Source organism: Abramis brama (genome assembly GCF_963993115.1).
Source record: "Abramis brama genome assembly, chromosome: 2".
Taxonomy (NCBI): Eukaryota; Metazoa; Chordata; class Actinopteri; order Cypriniformes; family Leuciscidae; genus Abramis; species Abramis brama.
This window is the reverse complement of record NC_139964.1, coordinates 2,917,234-2,940,743: the sequence shown is the minus strand read 5'-3', so window position 1 is coordinate 2,940,743 and position 23,510 is coordinate 2,917,234. Positions and strand designations below refer to the sequence as shown.

Sequence of the window (23,510 nt, the reverse complement as noted above, 5' to 3'; positions counted from 1 at the left end):
ATATGCTGCGTCCCAATTCGCCTAAGTTACACTATGTCATAAAAGTATGTACTCTTTCTGTGAAGAAAAGGTATTTACTTTTGAATGTGTAGCAAAAAAGTAGGCAAGCTTTGGGACATACTACTTCGTCATCTTTATCGGACGGATCTGTCACGTGCATCCCGTCACGTAAACTGCCCTGTCAATCATCGTGTCACAGTTAAAATCCTCTATTAAATCTAATTTAATTTCCTACCGTTTCGGAGAGAAATGTAGTAGCACGTTCATCTGCCAGTGGGTCTTTCATGGAGACTGTCCTCATGTGTTTGCAATTTGAATAATGCATTTAAAAGTTGAACGGACGTCGCTCAAATGGCTCTGGGCGCAATAGGCTATATGCACACTCTCTTCCGCATTCGAATTCAGCCAGCTAGGCCACTTCCGGCGTGCGTAGCGTCAGTAGCAACTATGGCGTTTTTCACTCGGTCGCTTCAAGATGTCCCTCGTGTTACGGTGAACGACGTGAGTCGAATTATTCAAGCACTAACCCATACAACAACAAACAAGAAGGAGAAGGGCTTCAAGCTTTACGTTTCAAGCTACATCCACAATTATGAAGGTAAGATCTGGACGTGTAGTGTTTTACTGCGTTTACACGCCCTTAGTAGCATGCATGCTATCTAACGCTAGCGCAGCAGGTGTAACGTCTGTGTCGGTCTGTCTACTATTATGTGTCAATCACATCCAATTTTCCTAACGCCTTTGTCAATGTCAGTTTCAAACAAGGATTCAAGTACAGGAGAGGTAACCATAAGAGCTGAGTGCTACAGATCAATGAGGAAAAGCCAAAAGCCTCACAGCTTGAGCGTAAGGAAAAGTTATCCTGCAGGTTCAGTGCAGGCTGGTTCATGAGACAGGTTCCGTTCGTCAGATCAAGTTTCTGTGAATCATCGCATGTAATCTATTTTAAAGACATATTTCATTTACTACACCATAAATAATACTGGTGTGTTGGAATATTTATCGATATTTAAATATGTATGCTAAGCACTGGGATTCACAGAAACTGAGTTCTGTTTTGTCACTGCATTGACACACGTTCTGTCTCCACTGTTGATGATGAGTAGAGTAAGATAAATAATAATAATAATAATAATAATAATAATAATAATATTTATAAGAAATAATAATTTGGCTACAATCTTAGCTCCTACAAATTGTTTAGCAGTTATTTTTTTCCATGTCATCTTTATATGTTGATGGTACATATTTGTTTGTTTTGTCAAACATTCTCACTGTACTCATGCATTCTCCTTTTTAAAAACTGAAAGTACACCTTTGTCTCCTATTGTAACAGATTTGTGTATTTTCAGATTGTGCTTAGGGATGCCAGTGTACCTGTGTGGCAGGTACAGCTTTGTGCAATCATGTGGCAGCACTGTTGTATCAGACTGCACATTTTTGCCAGCTAAGAATCAACTCTGTTCCCCCAACACACAGCTGCACAGATACTGAACAGAAGTGGCATAAGCCAAGAACCATGGTAACTAATGCTTCTAACGGGGTACTTTGATTGTATTTATGGATATGTGTGTTTATTGATAACCTTTTTGTTTAAATGCAGGGTGTTAAACCTGGTCTGGTTAATGACATGGTGATTCTTTCAGCCAGACCCAAGGAACGAAAACTGATGGAAGGCATCAGGTTAGTGTTGTTGTTATCATTAAATACATTTTCTGTAGTAATCAGTGAGACCTCAGATAAAGTAGTCATCTGATCATATGATACAGTGTATGTCAATATTCATTGTTAGTATTTATACTGTCAGTTGTTCAAGCAAGAAAGTCCAAATTTTTTATTTATTTTGTTTGTTCAACTTATGTGTAACTTACTTTATGGCTCATTTAAAAATATATATATATTTTGTCTTTTCCATAGGAGCAACTTGTATAAGGGTGTCAGTTCAGCTCTGCCTGAACTTTCCACACTCAGGGTGGATGAAGTCTACCATGATCTTCCAAGTGATGCGGCTCCAATGATAACAACTATGGCTATGAACATTAATGTTCCTCTGGTTGACTCTGTATTTGGAAAAGTGCAAGAAGGAAGTGTGTTGTCCTATCACATGCCAGCAAAGAGAGTTCCAAACACCTGTCCACACACAGATGCTCCTTCTCCCCCACAACTGCCACTTCAGGGTTACAGGCTGGGACCCTCTACCTGCTCTTTTGTCTGCACTGAACATCAGCAGCACCACATGATGTCCCTGGAAACAACATTAGAGTCTGCACACAAAATTGCCAACAGCACAAAAGAACAGAGTTCCTGCATTGAGTGGCACCAACTAAGGCGGCCCCGCATCACCTCCTCCAAATTTAGAGAGGTCTGTCACACCAGGGCACAGAGCTCTGCTGAAAATCTTGCCAAAAGACTTCTGAGACCTAGCCATCAGACTGCAGACATGAGGAGGGGGCTTGACATGGAACCTGCAGCAGTAGAGGAGTACTGCAGAGTAAGGGAGGTTAACCACTATCCCTGTGGCTTCCTTATCCACCCTGACGCACCCTGGATGGGGTCATCACCTGATGGCATCGTGTATGATACAAAGGGGCAGACAGTGTTTGGCCTTGTTGAAATTAAATGCCCCAATGTAGCAAGCTATGTTGACTGCCCATATATTAAGATCAGTGAGGGCACACACACACATTAAGGAAATCTCATCCATACTTTTGGCAGATCCAGGGCCAGATGTTGGTTTCTGGTTTGGACTGGTGTGACTTTGTTGTCTACACACAGGAAGACATGTTTATTCAGAGGATTCCCAGAGACAATGAAGTCACCAAAAGAATGAAAGAAAAAATTGACGCTTTCTTTTTTTATTGTTATCTCAATGCTTGCCTGGATAATTAGATGCTGATAGCCTGTCACGCTTCTTTTACAGAATGCTGTTAATTTCTCTTTTCTCTATTTCTCTTACTGGCAGTTCTAATCTAGCAGCTCTTATCAGTTCAGTCCATTGCAAAATATTTGTACATATTTATTACCATGTTTCCTGTTGTATTTGTATACTAATGTCATTTCTATAGACATACTCTGGTCAATTTTAAACATTGCTAAAAGTGAACAATTATGACAAAGTGGCTTTAAAAATTATTGTAACATTGCAACTTTTGTAACATATTGACAATTTTTTTTTTATTTGAATTAAAATAAATAGCTATTTACAGACAAGTGGCTCTCTACTCTGGCTTCTTTGCCCAAGCCTTTACCAGAGGCCCGTTTTCATAGTTCGTCAGAAGACATGCAACAGTATACAGCTGATTAATGTTGCCAAAAAGCCGAAGTGGAATCTCGGTGTCAAAGAACTTGTGTTCCTTAACACGACGTATGAGGCGCTCAACATGCACCCTGAGGCGTGCAATTGCTTGGGTCTCCCTGACCTCACAGGCAGACATCTGGGATCTTCCAGAGAGAAATGCTGGCCTATAAATCTTGCAGGGCACAAGGTCATCAACAAGGAAATCTCGGTCGACCATGATGGCCATCCCAGGTCTCAAAAGGGAGAGAATTCCAGACTCCCGCATGATCTGTTTGTCACTGATGGAACCAGCGTACAGTGGAGAGATAAATGTGACCGCCCCATGAGGAGCCACTCCAAGCAGCCCTTTGAGAGTACAGTGGGACTTATATGCTGAGAACATTTCACTTTGATGAAGGGCACTGGCACCTCAGCTCCGTTAGGTTAGGTTAGGTTACTTTTATTGTACCCGTAGGTAAATTTGTTTTACAGTGCAATGACATTCCATGGCATCCAGTACAAAAACACACAACACAGAACACTCCACAACACATAGGAACAAATAAGTAAATACTACTGAGTAAAGTGCTCTCAAAACATTACATATGGTCATTGTAAAAGAACCTAAAAAGAACCTAAAAACAACAACTTAAAATATCAATAAACAATTAAAAACAAAAACAGATAAAAATCATAAAACCCCTAGTACAACATTTCTGAAAACCACCTCTACAATTTATTAATCATATTAATCGCATTTGGTACGAAGCTGCTCTTATATCTTTTCGTTCTACACCTTGGGACTTTATACCTCCTCGCAGACGGCAATAACTGAAACTCACTGTGCAGGGGGTGAGAGTCATCATGTAAGATTGAGAAGGCCATCCTTTGTAACTGTTTGGTATACAGGGATGCCACTCCTGGTTTAGACTCACCTATCAAATGGCCAGACCATTTTACTATCCAGTCTAACTGATTTTTTGCCTTTAAAGATATATGACCATACCATACTACAGTGGAAAAGGACAACACAGATTCAATAAAAGCATGATAAAACATCTTCATTATTGTTCGGTCAAGATTAAACACAAATAATTTCCTTAGGCAATACAAACGCTGGTGCCCCTTTTTGCACAGAGCCTCACAATTCTCTTCAAAATTCAATTTCTCATCAATAATAGTCCCAAGGTATTTGTATGATTGTACATACTCTATTGTTTGGCCTTTAATTGAGGTAGGTTCACTTGGATGAGTACTTTTCCTAAAATCAATGAGCATATCCTTGGTCTTTGATATATTAAGCTGTAAATAAGATTCCTCACACCAGTTGACAAAATCCTCAATAATTGGGCCATGAGAGGTCTCATTCTCCTTAAGTAAACTCAAAATAACTGAGTCATCCGCATACTTTATGATAATTCTGTTATCATACATGCTCTGACACATATTTGTGTATAAAATAAATAAAAGTGGAGACAGCACACATCCTTGAGGAGACCCTGTAGAAGAACTCCTCTGTTCAGATAAGACACCATTAACTCTTACTCTCTGTGTTCTGTTAGTTAAGAAATCCAAAATCCAACCCATCAAATTATTGCTTAATGCAAACTGATCTAAGAGCCTTGATTAAAATGTGTGGTTGAATTGTATTAAAAGCTGAAGAAAAATCAACAAATAAAAGTCTAGCATGTGTCCTCTGTCCATCCAAGTGTCTTAATAGCAAATTTAGCATTGTGACTGTAGCGTCCTGTACTCCTCTGTGAGGTCTATATGCAAACTGCATAGGGTCCAATTTATGTTCAGTCCACCTCAGGATCTCAGACCGCACTAATTTCTCTAAGATTTTCATTAAAACGGAAGTCAAAGCAACCGGCCTAAAATCATTAATCATCTTAGGACCACTGCATTTAGGGACAGGGATGACCACCGCATCCTTCCAGAGGATCGGTACATGTTGTGTCTTCAGAGACTTATTATAAATCTCATGAAATACAGGGCTCAGTTCTTTTGCACATGACTTTAATAGTCTGCCACAAATGCTATCAGGACCTGGGCTTTTATTTGCCTTTACAAGTCGGAAAGCTTTTTCAACATCCTGAAGGTCGATGTTAAAATGCTGATCATCCATTAATTTAAAATTCAACTCCTGGATTTCTTTACTGAAGTCCAAATTGTCAAAACGACAGGAAAAGTAGTTTAATGCATTTGCCAGTTCAAAATCAGAATTAAAACCATTTAAAGTAACCTGATTACTGCAGTTTGAGTTCTGAAGGCCTACTATGGTTTTCATATTTGCCCATGCTGAGCCAGGATTTTTAGATGCCATCTTATTTTCTAATTTTTCCTTATAGCCTTGTTTAGCTTTAAGGATTTCAGTCTTCAAATCCTTAGTAGCCACATGTAAGTCCATAGTTGTTCCGTTTTTAAATGCAAATTTTTTCCTTTGTAAACAGGACTTTACTGATTTAGTAACCCAGGGCTTATTGTTAGAATAGATTTTGACCTTTTTACATGGAATTATCATGTCCCTGCAAAAAGCCATGTATGAGCATGTACAGGTAACATCCACCATTGAGTCCAAATCGTCACCACAGGCCTGTTTAAAAATGTCCCAGTTTGTGCAGCTGTAACAGTCTTGTAGACAGGACACAGCATCTTCTGACCACACTCTGATGTCCTTAGTCACTGTTTTCTCCCTTTTTAAAACAGTCTTATATGTGGGCAGCAAATGGACACAATTGTGATCTGACGAGCCCAAGGGGGCCAGGGGGATAGATTTGTATGCACCTCTCACCGATCCATAACACAGATCTAAAGTCTTACCCCGTCTGGTCGGACAGGAGACATACTGATGGAAAGTTTTAAGAGTCTGTTTTAGGGAGACATGATTAAAATCACCATCCCGTGCAGTCCAGGATCACTGTAGTGTCTGCATAGTCCTTAAAATCAGCTGGCAGATGTGCCCTTATTTTCTCCTCTGGTATCCAGATCCTCACTAGCACAGTGTACAGAAAGTTGCTCCACGTTGTGATGATCCGACTGACTGTGAACTGGTGGACTCCGTACTGGTCAGCAAGGTCACGCTGTTTTGAGCCCATTGCAAGTGTGACGGAGCGATACCAGGTTTCAGACACAAAGGATGTCGACTACGCCACCCATGGGAATTTCACCCCGGTAAATATGAATGATACCTAAGAATTTAGGTCACACAGGTTCGACTCTCTTAAGGAAGTGGGCGGAAACGTGGGTATCATGAAGAAATACAAAACTTTATTAATACAAAATCATATTTAAAAAAAAAAAAAAGAGTGTGAGATTCACATTAAAATAATCTCCATTACACCAGGATGTATCTGATGACTCGTTAGTGCATGGCTGACATCGACTTCAAGACAAACAAAAACAACAAGTGACATACAATAATTCACATCACTATTAATTACACAACTAAAAAGAAAAGAAATACCACCTTACAGGGCCGGGGTTCACCACGGAGAAGGGGTCACAAAACTAGTAAATCAAAAGCACACTTACACACACCACCGTGCACTCAGCTTACGCAACCAAAAAAAAATAACACTTCAAAAGTGTGGCACCGCCCGTAGGAGGAGCACCACCACCACCACCACAAGAGGCCCGCTACCCGTGGGACCCCGGCGACTGAAAGAAAAAAAAAAAAAAAAAACTTCAGAACCGTTACAATAAATCACAATTTGATTATATCACTGATCACAAAAACAGGACAAAAATAAAGTCATATCCAGACACAAACGATATACAAATGTTGGTACAATAGAGAAAGAAAAAAAAACAAGTTAACTTGATTCAGACCAGCTTAAAAGGGGCAACCGCGGGGTTACCTTCTCCTTATTTCACAAAGTCATGAACGTCGACTCCAAAATACACTAAACTATAATTTAAAGAAACCAGACAGCGACAATCCTCCTGATTAATTGGACGATACGGCGCTCTCGCAGTATGGCAACGGAGAAGCAACCGGGACTGCAACTATAGCAGAAACAAATCGCTCACGAGCGGGAGAGAGAATCCTGAGACAAATCCACACAGAAAAACAATCACCAAAATGCATATCACCTGCTAAAATTCTCAGCATTTAACTATGTGCAATACAACACTTACCGAAAAAGTGGAGATGAGCTTTGAACAACAAAACTTGCTACATGCTAATGAAACATACCTGTGTCCACTGTCAACAACAGAAAGAGAGGAGGAGCCGGACGTGACGCATCCCAGGCCATAACCAACCAGCTCTTAAATAGTGGATCCTCCCTGCTGATTGGTGCTCACAACCGTCAATCACCACCACTCGTCCTATTCAGTCGGTTACACAAGGTAGTTGAGAAACAAGAACATCTCATCAATGGGCTGCAGGGAACGAGTCTGTTCAAAAGAAATAAAATGTACATTACATTTCTCTCAACTTCTATTAACCATGATCTTTGTTAAGTTGTATTGTATGGTCCATGTAAATAACTACTTACTACAGTGGAACTTGGCTCTGTAAAGGTGCCTCTCTGTGCTTGTGTCACACTGACCATAGATGGCAGCGAAGGCTCTATTAAGGCCCAGAATCTCATCAGTAGGTCATACGATGCAAATCTAAATAAATACAATTCAGATATTAGCATTTAAATCTTGTATCAGTGTATACTATGAAATTAATAGGAAGCATTTCAAATATGTAACTCAATTAGCCTTTCTCTCTCTCAATTCAATTCAAATTACTTTATTGGCATGACTGTAGCCTACATAATGCAATATTGCCAAAGCTTGGAATAGCCTACATAGAATTATTATAAAGACATCAAAATAATAAAATAGTATAACATAACTTAAATTTAAATGTGACAAATTAAAATATGTGTGAACATTTGATAACACAGCTGCTGTTTGTCCCTCTCCTGGTATGATCTTTATCTGTTCACACACACACACACAGACACACACACACACACACACACACACACACACACACACACACACACACCTATATCCGTTGCTGCAAAGGTACTACAGAACAATCTGGACATTTTACCTTGTAAAAAAACGTATGTCCTTGTCAGAGGCAGAAAAACGATTAATCCCAAAGCGCTGATTCATTGTCAGCTTCTCGACCTGTTCCCTCAGCTTGCGGTTCTCCTCTCTGAGAGACGTGTTGTCATCAAGGGCTAAATCGACAACTGCGGGATCTGGAGCCGAAGCATAGTCGTGGTCCATGAGGATGTCAGCCTCCTCGCACGCAGCGTCATCCCGCGACACCGGCGGCCGCTCTCTCCTCTCCCATACCCCCGGTCTTGAAGTGGGAAGGGTGTAATTGTTCCACTCAAACAATGCTGGAACAGCTCCCTTGATTAATAGCCGTCTCCCTGTCTCTGACACTGGCTCATGAACGTCCTCCTTTTTAAAATGCCGGCTACATACTCGGGTATGGGGACTAACTGTGAAATTGTCCCTCCGGATAGCGACAAGCCATTTTCGTCTGATTTCTGCGTCAGATGGAAATGTGTGAAAACTAAGTACTGTGTTATACTTGCTTGAGGCTTGACACAGAGGCACACAACAATGCTCAGCTGTACTGTTGTTAGTTCGCTGAAATTTAAATGATTTCTTACTAGACATTATGCTATCTCTATCGTTATCGCTTTGTAAACAATCACCTCAGCCGTAGCGGAAATGGCTTAGCTGGCTGAGAATTTAGTGGAAGTACGTCATCACCTCCTTGTGCATATAGCCTATTGGATAGACCAAAAAAAGAAATCAGAGCGATCGTCATTGTGTAAAGCCCGCCTCAACGTTTCTGATTGGTGCCGTGATTTCTAGGCCATGGAAATGGGCTTGAATGAGCTCTTTGCCAGACTTACTTCTCGAGCAAATCTGAATTTGCCGGAAGTTTTCTGGGTTTTCCCAGGCTATAAATAAACAGAATTTAACGATACTTTAATTGTAGTTCGAATATTTTGTTCAGCAACTTTTTTTTTAAAGTGAATCATATTGTGTTTAGTATATTAACATTCTTGAATGTGGCAACTGAATTGACTTGTTCTTGAGTAACATCATGCTTTCTTCTTCAGATTTCAGAGAACCCAAAGGAAAAGAGGCAGTAGTCTGATGTAAGACAGATTTTTATAAACCTGAACCGTTGGACCAGCTGTAGTAATGACGTCAGACTTCTGAAGCCAATTTTATTTTTAAAGGTTGAAATGCTTTTGTCCTATTTCTCCCCCTTTCTTTTTTAAAGAATGATCTTTTAATATATTTTTGTCATTGATTGATTGAATAAAATAAATTGACTCGACTGCTGGAAAGGTGTCATTTATATTTTAAAAGGTTTTTGCCAAATTTTTAAATGGTCAAGAATTTGTTGATGCATGAAGTGTAGCTGAAATATTAATGTTGTTTCAACATTAACTTAGTACATCAGATGGCAACATTGGTTGACATTAATTTTCAGTTGTATTTTCAGTGTTTCAACAAAATGTATTTAGAATCAACATCACATTGTAACATTGATCAAATAATATTACCAAAGATTATTTCTGTTAATTTCAGTGTTGATTGAACAGCAGTGATGTAGATTCAACATCTTAGTGTAACGTTGATTCAATATTACCATTGATTATTTTTGTTAATTTCAGTTTTGATTCAGCATCGGTGATGTAGAATCAATCATAGTGTAATGTTGATTCAGTAGCATTGCTATTGATTTTTTGTTCAACCGTTTCAACATTAACTGAGGGTGCAAAAGTGATGATGATAAAATATCACTTTGTAATGTTGAATCAATACTATTACCGTTGATTTTTGGTTGAAATCTCAACATTGCTTCACCATTAACTGAGGGTGCAAGAGTGATGCAAAAACAACATCACTTTGTAATGTTGAAGCAATATTAACACTATTGATTTGTGATTGAAATCTGAACATTATTTCAATATTAACAGAGGGTGCAAAAGTTACGTTGAAACAACATCACTTTTTAATGTTGAAGCAATATTAACACTATTGATTTGTGGTTGAAATCTGAACATTATTTCAATATTAACTGAGGGTGCAAGAGTGATGCTAAAGCAACATCACTTTCTAACATCATTTCAATGTAATCAGCGTTGACGCATCAACACTGACTCAACATTGTTTCAATGGTTACATGCTATCTGGGTTATTTTCGTTTATAAAGTTTTAAATATGTATAATTTTACGACAAAACCGCACGGATTACCCTCAGAAGGCCTTCGTTTATCCCCCTGGAGCCGGATGGATTACTTTTGTGAAGGATGCATGCACATTTTGCGACTTGAAGGAGGTGGACCCCATAACTTCACATTATAACCACTGAAAGATCTAAGACATTTTCTAAAATAACTGAAAATGTGTTCGTCTGAAAAAAGATTGACATATACATCTCGAACGGCTTGATGGTGAGTAAATCATGGGTTAAATATCATTTTTGGCCGAACTATTCCTTTAATTGGGTAAAAACCCTGCAAGAAGTCATTCTTCTCCCTAACAAAATTGCTGTCTGTAAGTGTGCTAATAACAAGGACTGTTTCAACAGGAAACGCCAGGGCAGATTCGGCAGCGAAGGCCGCGGCAGCACAGCAGACAAAAGAAACTGTGTACTTTACTATCTGACAATAACCTCGATGTTTGTTTTTCTTTACAGAGCATGCAGACTTTTGATACAGGGCAGAATGTGCAGAATAAAATAATGGCTATGGATGAATTTGGCTAACTATCCTGGCCTAGGTTATTATTGTGGCAGAAATATAACTTAAACGCGCAGTGTATAACTTAAAATTTTCCTTTTGCAGAATGTCAGGATGGATTGTGTCGAACAGAACTGATTCTGTTCCAAATGTATAAATATTGTTTTGTTATTATGAGCAAAGTGGGTTGAGTGGTTTTCAGGGGAAAAGGGACTCTGAGTGCTATTAAGTGAGCAAGAAATTATCCAGTGATAATGTTTCAGTTTGTGAAATGAGAAGAAACTTATGGTTTATTGGCCAAATGTTGAGCATATCATCAGCAAGCTAAACAAATGGAAAATTCCACAGGTCACACGAAAAGGACGACCGGCTAGACAAGCGGTCACTAACAAAAATGCTTAACCCTCTGGGGTCTAAGGTGTTTTTGGGGTCCTTGAGATGTTCTGACATGCCCTGACATTTTTGCTTTTTTCAGTTGCTTATAAACATATTAATGGCAAAGGTGTAAATTCACTCTATATAGCACAAACAGGGCTACCATCATATGTGAGCCATGCATGTACATGTTTGTATTTTTGAGAGAATAATGTTTATGCATGGTTATTGAAAAAACTAAAAACTAAAGTTTCTGAAATAAGGCCATAAAACACATTCTAAATATGTGCCAATAAGACTTTTGACTAATGGATGTCATCGCCTAGTGTTTTTTCTTCAAAATTATGTGAAAATCATCCTGCCTAATCATTCACAGAACACAATGCATTGATTTAAATTTTGCAAAACACTTTCTGTCTGGAAAGGCAATATGCGGAGTGGGCGTCAACGATCATGCATATTTAGTGGTTCGCACCTGGAGACAATGGGGCCCACATACTTAATGAGCCATTCATTCAGGTGTGTCACAAGAAAGAATGCAAGAGCAACAGTTGGAAGCATCTCGTGTTTTTTTTATTTTTCCACAAATTGTGCTTGCAAATTGGCCTATAATATCAAAAGGAAAACATGTCTAGTAATTGTGCAGTTAATTCTCATACTGTATTTTAAGTTTTGGAATATTTATCCTCTCCCCAAATTTGTCACTAATAAAACACAATAAAAAAAGATTTTAAAGAAAAGGCTTATATTTACCTTTTATTAGTTTGTTTACATCTACCTTGTATTTTTTTATTATTAAAAAGGTTACAATTACAACAACAATTCAAGTGTAATCTTTCTTTGTAAAAACTAAAGTATACATTTTATCATACATATTTCAAAGTTAAAGATTCATTACTTGAATATAGCCTAAGCTACATTGGAATAAACACTATAACATATTATTTGATTATTTTTGACAAAACATACTATATTTAACATATGAGCAAAAATTGGCAAACAAAAGCTTATTTGAGGTGGCAGATATTTTACAGTAAAAATGTATAATCTATCCAAAACTAATCAATGAAATGTTGTCTTTCATATGTTTGTAACATAGTAACTTTCGTTTTTATTATAAGAAATATAAATGTTAATTTGCAGTTTAATATGTTGCTTATACAAATACATTTTATTTCAACATATTTCATTCGATTTTTACTCAGTAGCCTATAGCAATACAGTTTGCTAAAAGCGAAACATTCACAGACAGAAACGATTCAAATTTAAACCGTCTTTTGCCAGTTGTGGTAAACAGCGGCATCTCTGCCGTTCATTCATTCATTCATGCACAGATACGCGCCGCACTTGAGAATGAAAAAAAAACGTACTACATTATTCCATAGCCTCGGATCTGTTGCTCCTCGTACTTCTGAGGTAAATTTTCCATTATAGTATTATTCCTCACAGCGCTGCGAGACTGTGTAAACAAGTACAATGATCTGATGTGTTTTCTCGAGCTGATGTGGGCGTTCACAGTTTGCGTGGATTGCCTCAGACATTTGCGTTTGAATAGCGCGCGCTCTCCGTGGGCGGAGTCACATTATATCTGAATGAGCTCTAATTAGCTCGACTGGAATCGCTCTCTTTTAATGCAGATTTCACAAGATGAGAATATTTGTTTTTTATATAAATTACTTCATTTAAAAGAAGAGAATTCAAGCTCCATGCCTGTGTGTCTGTATGTCTGTTTGACTGAGTATTCGCTGAGTTACAGTTCATTTTCGGACGCGTTTCAGAATGGACTACACGGACAGAGAGAAAGCAGAACTCACTTCGTGTTTATTTTTCTTTATTTGGCAAAAAGCACAACACTTTGTTTTTATTGTGAGTATACACAAAAATAATACACATTTAACAGGATCGATTGATGTATAACACAAGCATATTAGATAAAAAGTAATATTTTATTTTATTTATTTGTTTTCACTGATAAGGAAAAAAACGAGCCTATCGCGCCGGCGCGATAGCCGACCTCAGGGGGTTAAGGTCTCCATTCACAGGTGACAGCAGGCAGGAAATGGTTCATTCCAGTGGAGGTGCGGTCGTGATCTAAGGGAAAATCTTGTAAGGATCGGAAAATGATCGGAGAGTGTGAGACCTGGGTCCACGCCTCTCACCTTAGACTACACCAACCAATCTCAGCAACCCCACGCGCCGACGCGGAGGGCAGTGAGGGATCAAGGGACGTGCTGGTAACGTACCTCCCTTGTCTACAAGGGAAAATCCTCTCTATGGCACGCAAAGTGTCATATTGGTGAAAACGGAACGTCCATGGGGTCCAACAGATCTGGAGGAAAATGTTGACCAATTAATGGTTGAAGAAAAGTTTTATGATTTTATTTGATTGAATCAAACTAGGGATTAGTATTGATATAGATCTAATGATTTGATTGGTGTATTAAATAGAGCTTACTAAGTAAAACCATTGCCCGATTGAATTAAAAGTTAACAAAATACGGTTAGGAAATATGTAGATGGGCGTGGATTAATGGAAAAGACTAAATGTATAGGAGTTATGATTGTATTTGTTATTCTGATAATTTTGTTATTCATGGGGGGATACGAGAAAACTGGAATGTCTGTTCAATTGGCGAAAATGACAGCCTATCCCAAGGATGAACAAAATTAGGCAGACGACACAAGTAACAGAAGCTACAGTAACATGTGGTAAATGGGAGTGTTTTTTCTCTATTTTCTTATTTTCCTATTGTCTTATTTCCTTATGTTTTGTTTTCAAGGACGAAGGTATGTAAAGAGGGTTAAAAGCAGCAGCCATCCGTGTCACGAGGTGGCGTACAAGGACAGGGTTTGAAATGAGGTTTTTTTTATCTTACTTTTATCTTTTCCTATGATGTTTTTCCTTCTAAAATATAATCTATGCTATTTCTTGTTTATACTGAGGTGACTGCGGGTCCGATCTGTAGTATTGGGGGTGCGATAACAGTGCTTATCCATTCAGCCCGGCTTCGGATAAACCTTTACTTGCTTGCTATAAAATTAAGGGCCTATCCTTACAAAACAGCCTAAGCTTATTTCCTTTTAATCTTTTTTTCCTACAAGTTTAATGTACGGAGCTCTGAAACACTGCCAGTGGGACATTAAACAGGAAGTGTCTGTCCGAGCTCAAAACAGGTTTTTGCGAGGGAACGCAAATATCTTTGCGAGGGAACGCAAAGTTTTGCGTGGGAACGCAAATTTTCTCGGGGGAACGTAAAAGTTTTGCGAGGGAACGCAAAAGATTTGGAAAAATGTTTTATCCCATCCTAAAATTTTTTCCACCACTACGTCCCTTTAGGGGCTCCGTACTTTTGAGTAGCCTATTAAATATACTTTTTTTTACATAGTTTTTCATATACAGTCTTATGAAACTTACATTGTTTGAAAATATTGATTAAAATATTGCTATAAAACAGATACACTGGTAGTGTACATATTTACTTTAATTCTACTTTACTCTTTCCCCACCATTGACTGAATTTTCCAGCTATCCATGTTTTCACTGTTATACGGTAGGGGGCGCTATGACACATCTTCTAGTACAGAATCTCTGGATCAAAACACAGGAGAAGAAGAAGCTGAAACAAGCGATAGAAGAATGCTCACTCAAATGTAAAATAACGTGATCATCAAACATTAAACAGCGTGTAAATCAAAACTGCTTAATATTACCAAATGAAATGAAGCGTAACCCATGAAGAGAAAACGACTGTGAAGCTTTGGGGGTGTTGGACTCGATCTACACCATCTGTGTTTGATCATCGTTCTCAATCTGATCAAGGATGAATTTGTTTTTGACAAAAATTAGATTTTCTCAACGTTTTTTGTTTAACCCCCTGGGGTCGGCGGTATTACAAACAAGTTTCATACATCAATCGATTCTGTTAAATGTGTATTATTTTTGTGTATACTCACAATAAAAACAAAGTGTTGTGCTTTTTGCCGAATAAAGAAAAATAAACACGAAGCGAGTTCTGCCTTCTCTCTGTCAGTGAAGTCCATTCTGAAACGCGTCCGAAAATGAACAATAACTCAGCGAATACTCAGTCAAACAGACATACAGACACACAGGCATGAAGCTTGGATTCTCTTCTTTTAAATTAAGTAATTTATATAAAAAACAAATATTCTCAGTTCATGTAATCTGTAAGAAAAGAGCGAGATGTCAATCGTTCTCATCTCATCTAATTATTTTTAATGTGACTCCGCCCACAGAGAGCGCGCTCTATTCAAAGCAAATGACTGAGGCAATCCACGCAAACCTGTGAACGCCCCCATATCAGCTCGAGAAAACACAAGTTTATTCAGATCATTACTTGTTTACACCGTCTCGCAGCTGTGAGGAATAATAATAATGGAAAATGTACCTCAGAAGTGCGGATATTTCGAGGAGCAAGGATCCGACTGAGCTGAGGAATACTGTAGTAAGTTTTTTTTCCTTCTCAAGTGAATCGCGTTTCTGTTTGTGAATGAATGAACGGCAGAGATGCGCGCTGTTCACCACAGCTCACAAAAAGACAGTTTAAATTTAAATCGCTTCTGTGTGTGAATGAATGATGATGTTTTAGCAAACTGTATTGCTATACTGAGATGAGTAAAAATCGACTGAAATATGTTGAAATAAAATGTAGGCTATTTGTATAAGCAACGTATTAAACTGCAAATTAACATTTATATGCCCTAATATTTCATAAAAACAACGTTACAGTCAGGCGAAATATGAAAGACAACATTTTGTTGACTAGATTTGGGTACAGTTTTTACTGTAGAATATACTGCCACATCAAATAAGCTTTTGTTTAGCAATTTCTGCTCATATGTTATATATATATATATATATATATATATATATATATATATATATATATATATATAATACTATTTTTGTCAAAAATAAAGTCATCAACTAAGATGTTAGCTGTTCCAATGTTGGCTATATTCAAACTAATGAATACATATGATAAAATGTAGGCCTATAATAATTTTTTTACAAAGAAAGAGTACACTTGAAATATTGTTGAAATTGTAATTATTGTTGTAATTTTAACCTTTTTAATAAAATAGCAAAACATATTTACAAGATAGATGTAAGCAAAATCTTAAATGGTCAATATAAGTCTTCTTCTAAATATATCCTTTGTCCTTGCATTGTGGCTCAGTCAGTGTCACACCTGAATGAATGGCTCATTATGCAGAGTGGGTGGGACATTGTATTCTCAGGTGTAAACCACTCCTCGTTCACGCCCCCCTCGCATATTGGCTTTCCAAGCAAAACCTGTTTTACACAATTTAAATCAATGTATTGTTTTATGTGAACGATAAAGCAAGACTATTTTCACATAATTTTGAAGCCAGAACTCGAAGCGACAACATCCATTAGTCAAAAGTCTTGTGGACACATATTTAGTATGAGTTTTGTGGTCTTATTTCAGCAACTTTCATTTTTATTTTGTCCAATAACCACGCATAAACATTATTCTCTTAAAAATACAAACATCTACATACATGATGCTCACATATTATGGTAGCCCTGTTTGTGCTATATAGAGTGAATTTACACCTTTGCCATTATCATGTTTATAAATAACTGAAAAAAGCACAAATGTCAGGGCATGTCAAAACATCCCAAGGGCCCCAAAAACACCTTAGACCCCAGAGGGTTAAGAAGAGTGATCAGTTATATGAAAATCAGAAATGAGAAGTATAAGTGTGATGTAAGACTTAAACTTGGTACATTTTATTGTTTTGAGTGTGTTTTGACTGATCAGTAATCAATGAATGATAAAAAGGGGGAATTGTAATGGGAAATTTTGATTTCCATTGATCTTTAACATATATTGCAAAGTAATGTGTCCCATGTCTATATTGTGGAATGTGAACAGGATATATGTATGTTTGTACATCTGTCTCCATGCAGAGTGAGCCAGGATGGGGATAGCTGAAGAGTGACCATCTGACCTTAGAGGTCAGGATGCATCTAAATGTTTTGGTCCCAGTGTCAGAAGTAGTGATGAATAGGAGCATGTGCAAGTGTGTGTCAAAGTTAGTGGAAAACTACTAGGAAAAGCAACAGATGAAGGAGACCTTGGTAAAGAATATAAAAGGTGTCGCACAGCTCCTCCTCCTTGTCTTACACTCTGCAGATAGGCAGGCTCTGAATGTCTGTATGACTGTCTGACCTTCTCTTGCAAGAGAATAAATACTTTTTAAAAGACTATTTGATTTCAGAGTGTCTCTTACGCAGTGATGAGTGTTTAATGAGATCTTTGCCACAACAGCTTTTATCAGTAAGAGCTTCTGTCATTTCAGTCACTCTTGCACTGCACAATGTTGAAATATTAATTGATGATAAGTTACATGGTTGGCAGAATACTCATAAACTATAAAAATAAGTAAGTTCTTTTGTTAATATCACAATAATAAATATCTGTGCGACCACCAAAAGAAATGCCTAAAAATTCAACAATTCGATTAGTCAAAAATGTACATCTATTGCATTTTTTCATTAAGAGTTTTTCAATGGAGAAATTATACCCATCAGTTTCAATAATTAAAATTATTACTTATTTCACATGGCCATAACAAACCACATTGACACATAATGAGTTTGTTGCAGTTTTTTAAAGTTTATTGTTAGTTCATTTCAACCATTACTTTAAATTGACCCAAAACAAAAAAGAAAATAACTGATGAGATTACACAAAATATCAGCCATACATATTCTTTCATGATTTACTAAGTTACACAGTTAACAGAGGAAAGGAAACCCTTGAACCTTAATTTCTTTCTTTCTGAGAAATACTGAAATGTTTTTTCGAAGGTCTAAGACACATGTTTGATCTTCATGCTGATGTATTTCATACCATCACTGTAATTATTCTTCCAGGTGTGCCAATAATTTCCAAAGTACCAATAATTTCCAATGGTGTTATCTTTGGCAGTTTCCCCCCATATATACACACCGTTGGGGTTTGCATAGGTACAGGTTTTGTACCAAAGTCCCCCGAGACACAGTTTGGCACAGTTCTTCTCATAGACGTCTTGGTCTTTGTCAAAGGTGGAGAACTTCTGTCCATTATTGTAGGTCAGAGAGTCGCCTGCAGAGAGGAGGAACATCATTAAAGATATTATCATCATATGTAGATGAAGAATATTTCAGTGAAATTACAAAACATTTGATAGCTCATGAACAAGTGTACTCGAGTGTTTAAGTATGAAAATGTCCTACCTGCTCCTCCATCCTTGAACCCTGAAACTTGCAGTTTATACCCGTCAGATTCAGGACCCACAGAGAAGGAGGAGTACAGAGCAAAACCCTTCCTTCCAGTGAAGTCCTCCAGATCCACTCTCAGCATGTACTTTCTGTTACGTGTCAGCTGGTACATGTTCTCCAGCCCTGTTCACACACACACACACACACACACACACACACACACACACACACACACACATGAAGAATATGTTCAACCAAACACTGGACATGAATATCAACACTTCTATCAAAACCATTTCTTGACACCAAATACCAATGTTTAAAGCTGTGAGATCTTACCCAGCCAGTATTCGCCCTCGGTTGCCCCGAATCCGCTCTTGTACTGATTCCACGGCCGATAGAAATTCACAATGCCGTCCATTCTCCTCTGAAACACCTGTGATGGGTTTATATAGAATATATGATTCATAATGTATGATCTGTATGATGTGTGTTTGATGATCTAAAGTCACATTTGTACCGTCCATCCTCCGTTGTCTTCATCTTTCCCATCTGAGACCATGTGACAGTAAACCCAGACAGGAACGTCTCCTGCTGGATAGATGGAGTAAATCCCACTGAGCTTTTGTCCTGCTTTATAAAGGTCAGAACAGTCGGCCGGCTTGGAAACATCAGCAACACAAACAGATGCCGTGAAAACAGAGAGCAGAGCTGCGACACACACCGTCATCTGGAGAGACACGACTGATCAAGATCCTCATTTATAATGATCAATTCACACTGAAATTATAATAAAAGTAAAACAGTCGCTGTAAATGCGGATGAACTTACCGCCATCGTCTCAATCTTTTCTCAGATGATCACTGCAGATTATAATCAATGTTTTATTTATAAATCTGGAAGAAATCAAACCAAAAATATCATCAGATTATTGTTGTTTGTGTTCATTTTTCTGAATTACACTGTTGTAGAAATGTCTTAATATTCCATGAGGTAAAAGATGAAGAATGAAACAGTAACTCACCGTTTGTGTTGTGCCTTGTGTTGTTCAGTCACTCTTTATATCTGTTAGATTCTTACACCCCTCCTTTGTGTTACAGAAGAAATGTATATTGCAAAACCCTTGATTCTTGGCATATAGCCTGTGTTAATGACATTTATTAAATTGCTTTTTGCTTTTATTTTGACAGGTTATCTAGCTATAAATCGTTGAGTCACTCGCATCTTCAACTGAGCTTTTATCAGTAAGAGCATCTGTCATTTCAGTCACTCTTGCACTGCGCAATGTTGAAATACTAACTGGTGATAAGTTACATGGTAAGCAGGCTTGAAACGCAAAGTCATACAGTTTCCAAAAACTGCGCAAAAAATGTCCATCCTTAACCGTTTCATAGTGGTCACTACAGTGGACAGCTATTCAAAAAGCATTTTCTTGCGTATGCATGGGTTTTGATGGCACATCAACCTCTACAGTGGCAAGCCGTTGTGTGTCGATTGTTTCCCCTCCAAACCAAGATGGCCGACAGCCAGTCAGAAATCCCAAGTTGCTCAGGAATATCCACCCATTCCTTCTATCCTAGGAGACTCTTGCAAGTAAAAAAAAAAATGTTGTGGCATCAAGCAATATCTAATGAGTCACAGTTACATTTTCCAAGTATTTTTAGATTGGGAGAAAATTCTGATCAATCATCTGTCCACTATAGTGGACCTCATGCATCACACAATTCATACTATTACTGTAACTGATGTTCTTGAAAATACTTAATCTGCAGAAACTTTTTTTGACTGTAAATAAATGTATAATAAATTGTAATAAATAAATAAATTGTGTTATTAGAATATAATTTGCATTAACATCAAAAAAGTAATGTGATTACATAATGTATGTATTACGGTGTGTAGACACAGGAGAGGAAGATGGATGGTGAACAGTGATTTATTGAAATACAAAGGTGCAGGGATGCGGAGAGCAGGGTAGAGGAGTCCAAAGAAGACACAGAGTAAAGGAAGACGCTGGAGACTAGTGATGTGTCGTTCGCGAACGAGATTCTTTGTATTGAACGTGAAGAGCCAAGAGACTTCCATCCGGGAGAGCTGAATCTTTATTTGGGGGAGGACTTTATTTGGATGGGCACACCATGCGGCCAATCACATGGGAGGACAGACTAGGACAGACTTTATCAATGCAGAAATGTTCTCCATGAACACCTGCGATTACTGATAAAGCACCAACTTCATAAAAATCAAGGATCAAGAGCCCAACTAAAGCAAACACTGATCTCCATAATGGTGACCTCAAACAAAACATTTTCAATAAGACATCAACATCTAAACCTCTGTTAATTCTCAATAAGATCTTCTGTAGACGTGACAGAGTAAAGTCAGTCTGGTTAGTGATAAGTGAAGCTGGTAATGCTGTTTGTGGAGTTGTTTAATCAGATCTTCAGAGAGTTAATGTCTTTTATCTTCAGTTCATCTAAGGCTGAATAAAGTTGTAGTTTGTGTTCTTATTACTCTTTCGAAAGATGATTGAAAGAATGTTTCAGGAACATCACACTAACCTTTAAAGGAACACTCCACCGTTTTTTGAAATAGGGCTTATTCACCGTCTTTCCTACATTTAGATAGGTGGGCAAATGCATTTTTGTCTGTGCATGCATTGTTTTAGTTTGACAGGGTCAGCGCTAGCTTAGCTTAATGAATGGAATCCTTTGTTGCCAGCTAGCATGTCCTGGGTGATCAAAAAAAAAAAAAAAACCACCTAATTACTTCTTGTGGCCTGCGTATTCACAACGAGTACAAATAGCGATGCAGATTAACACTAGGCGATTTCCTAGGCAGATATTGACTTGGGACTATATTAGGGGGAAGCACAGGCGAAGCACTGCTACTTGGGCGCAGAGATATCACGCAACACATGAAATGCCACGACTTCCGTCAACATACCGGCGTGAATAGTAGCTGGCTATTTTTCCAACAGTACATGAATGGCAATGAACATGGCTAATTTTGTGAGAGACGAAGAGGGTGACTTCTCAGACAGTCAAGAGCCAGATCCTCTATGAACCAGAGTTTTCAGAAGAGGAGCTGCGTGCTTTGGAAATAGACCGACAGGAGGAGGAGGTTGCGATCGCTCAACAGCCTGAGGACGTGAGGATGAGAGCCAACACGAACTGGTGGTGTGAATGTGGGGGAATATGCCAGTCTATGCCGACTGAAATAGAGTGTCTGTGCTTTGGCGAGTGGGACAAGTTACTGCCATCGATGACCAGGCTCAGCGCGTCAGATCAAGATGAGCGTGCCCGCAGTTGAGTCACAGCTACCGAGGATTTCACGGCGTTGATCCATCCTGCAGTACTCGATTTTTTTTTTCCGGTGTGTTAAAGTGAACTGGAAAAAACGCCCCACGCCGAATGGACCAAATGGACAACTGTCCACAGAGTAAGTGATTATTTTAAACATGACGCATGTACAGATCGACCCATATTATACCTGTATTCACATTCACATATTATACCACATATTCACATTTCATGTGTTGCGTGATATCTCTGCGCCCAAGTAGCTGTGCTTCGCCTGTACTTCCCCCTAATATAGTCCCAATTCAATATCTGCCTAGGAAATCGCCTATTTGTACTCGTTGTGAATACGCAGGCCACAAGAAGTAATTCTTACTTCTAATTCCACAAGGTGTTTTTTTAGGGGTTTTTTTTTTAATCACTTTTACTCAGGACATGCTAGCTGGCAACAAAGGATTCCATTCATTAAGCTAAGCTAAGCTAGCGCCGACCCTGTCAAACTAAAACAATGCATGCACTGAGACAAAAATGCATTTGCCCACCTATCTAAATGTAGGAAAGACGGTGAATAAGCCCTATTTCAAAAAACGGTGGAGTGTTCCTTTAAATAACATTCTAGTAACATTAAGGAAACTGGACATTTTTTTTGCTCTTGGAATGTTACAAATCAACGTTCCTATAATGTTGAATTTTAAATCAAAATTAAGTTGAAAAAACGTTTGAGAAACATTATACCTTTTAAGACACGTTCCTCTAACGTCAAGAAAACTGGACATTTTTCACGTTCCCAGAACCAACACTGAATATTTGGAGAACGTTCTTATAACAAAAGTCTGTTAGCTGGGGAGTTGGGTTTCGATAGTTGTACCTTGACAGGCTGTAGAGATCTCTGATGGAATCACGTCCTCATGTTCTGATATCAAAGATACGCGAAGTTCAACTTATTAAGTTCAATTGCCTTTGCAATATTTTGCATTTATATTTTTTTGTATTTTATAGTTTTCAAATGATTTTATATAACGTTATTGATTGGTTTGTTAAATACACACAGTATTGCTGTGTTATTACTGTAATATGTTTAACACAGTATCTCTTCAGTTTAAACCATAAACGCGCACTGTCCACTCAAGTGGACATCTGAAAATCTCTTTGAAAATATGTATAAAAAAAAAAAAAAAAAAAAAACCTTTTTAGGCTAAATCTTGTTTTACATGCCCTTAGAGCAATAAAAACACATAGGGGGAAAAATACTGACTGAGGTTATCATAATTCATGCAGGGTTAAAAATATATATTTATTTTGTGGGGTATGTATGAAGCACAACTCACATATAAGTTTCTGTTGTTGAACGCGGCTAATTTGCGTGACCAACTTGAACAAAAACGAAATCTAAAATTTTCGACCTCGAAATCGCGTGGATTCTTATCGAAATGACTGCAGTTCGCCCGCGAAATTTCCGCGAGAAACATGTGTTTAGATGTGACCATAACTTTAGAACACATTAGCAGTTTATGCTATGTGTAGTATAACGCAAAAAAAAAGAATGTTATGTACATTACATGTAAAAAAAAAAAAAAAAA

General features: G+C 38.0%; 3 protein-coding genes across 3 annotated transcripts; 1 reads left to right on the top strand and 2 right to left on the bottom strand.

Annotated features, from left to right (window-relative positions):
* Positions 1-1,215: 1,215 nt before the first annotated feature.
* On the top strand, positions 1,216-2,689 carry LOC311069734 (uncharacterized protein; the record flags this gene model as incomplete). Its single annotated transcript, XM_084093121.1, has 3 exons — positions 1,216-1,522; positions 1,604-1,683; positions 1,918-2,689. The coding sequence occupies exons 1-3, from the start codon at positions 1,520-1,522 to the stop codon at positions 2,687-2,689; spliced, it is 855 nt and encodes a 284-aa protein (XP_083949247.1). The 5' UTR covers positions 1,216-1,519.
* Positions 2,690-7,465: 4,776 nt separating this feature from the next.
* Positions 7,466-8,703, bottom strand: LOC311078209 (uncharacterized protein). The gene is made up of 3 exons (XM_084106925.1): positions 8,334-8,703; positions 7,780-7,897; positions 7,466-7,678 (listed from the first exon to the last, which is right to left on the bottom strand). Exons 1-3 carry the CDS (start codon positions 8,513-8,515, stop codon positions 7,622-7,624), a joined length of 357 nt encoding a protein of 118 aa, XP_083963051.1. The 5' UTR covers positions 8,516-8,703; the 3' UTR covers positions 7,466-7,621.
* A 9,317-nt stretch (positions 8,704-18,020) lies between these two features.
* Positions 18,021-19,743, bottom strand: LOC311077331 (microfibril-associated glycoprotein 4-like). Its single transcript, XM_084105710.1, has 6 exons — positions 19,656-19,743; positions 19,463-19,527; positions 19,152-19,361; positions 18,971-19,067; positions 18,647-18,814; positions 18,021-18,515 (listed from the first exon to the last, which is right to left on the bottom strand). The coding sequence occupies exons 2-6, from the start codon at positions 19,466-19,468 to the stop codon at positions 18,241-18,243; spliced, it is 756 nt and encodes a 251-aa protein (XP_083961836.1). The 5' UTR covers positions 19,469-19,527; positions 19,656-19,743; the 3' UTR covers positions 18,021-18,240.
* Positions 19,744-23,510: the final 3,767 nt, after the last annotated feature.

Excerpts from the sequence above, each read along its gene's own strand:
- LOC311077331 (XM_084105710.1), bottom strand. Across the intron at positions 19,068-19,151 it reads AAGACAACGGAGGATGGACG|GTGTTTCAGAGGAGAATGGA; the intron begins GTACAAATGTGA and ends AACCCATCACAG. Across the intron at positions 18,815-18,970 it reads CGAGGGCGAATACTGGCTGG|GGCTGGAGAACATGTACCAG; the intron begins GTAAGATCTCAC and ends GTGTGTGAACAG.
- LOC311078209 (XM_084106925.1), bottom strand. The coding sequence starts at position 8,515 with ATGGACCACGACTATGCTTCGGCTCCAGATCCCGCAGTTGTCGATTTA. Across the intron at positions 7,898-8,333 it reads GACATACGTTTTTTTACAAG|ATTTGCATCGTATGACCTAC; the intron begins GTAAAATGTCCA and ends GTATTTATTTAG. Across the intron at positions 7,679-7,779 it reads CAGAGCCAAGTTCCACTGTA|ACTCGTTCCCTGCAGCCCAT; the intron begins GTAAGTAGTTAT and ends TCTTTTGAACAG.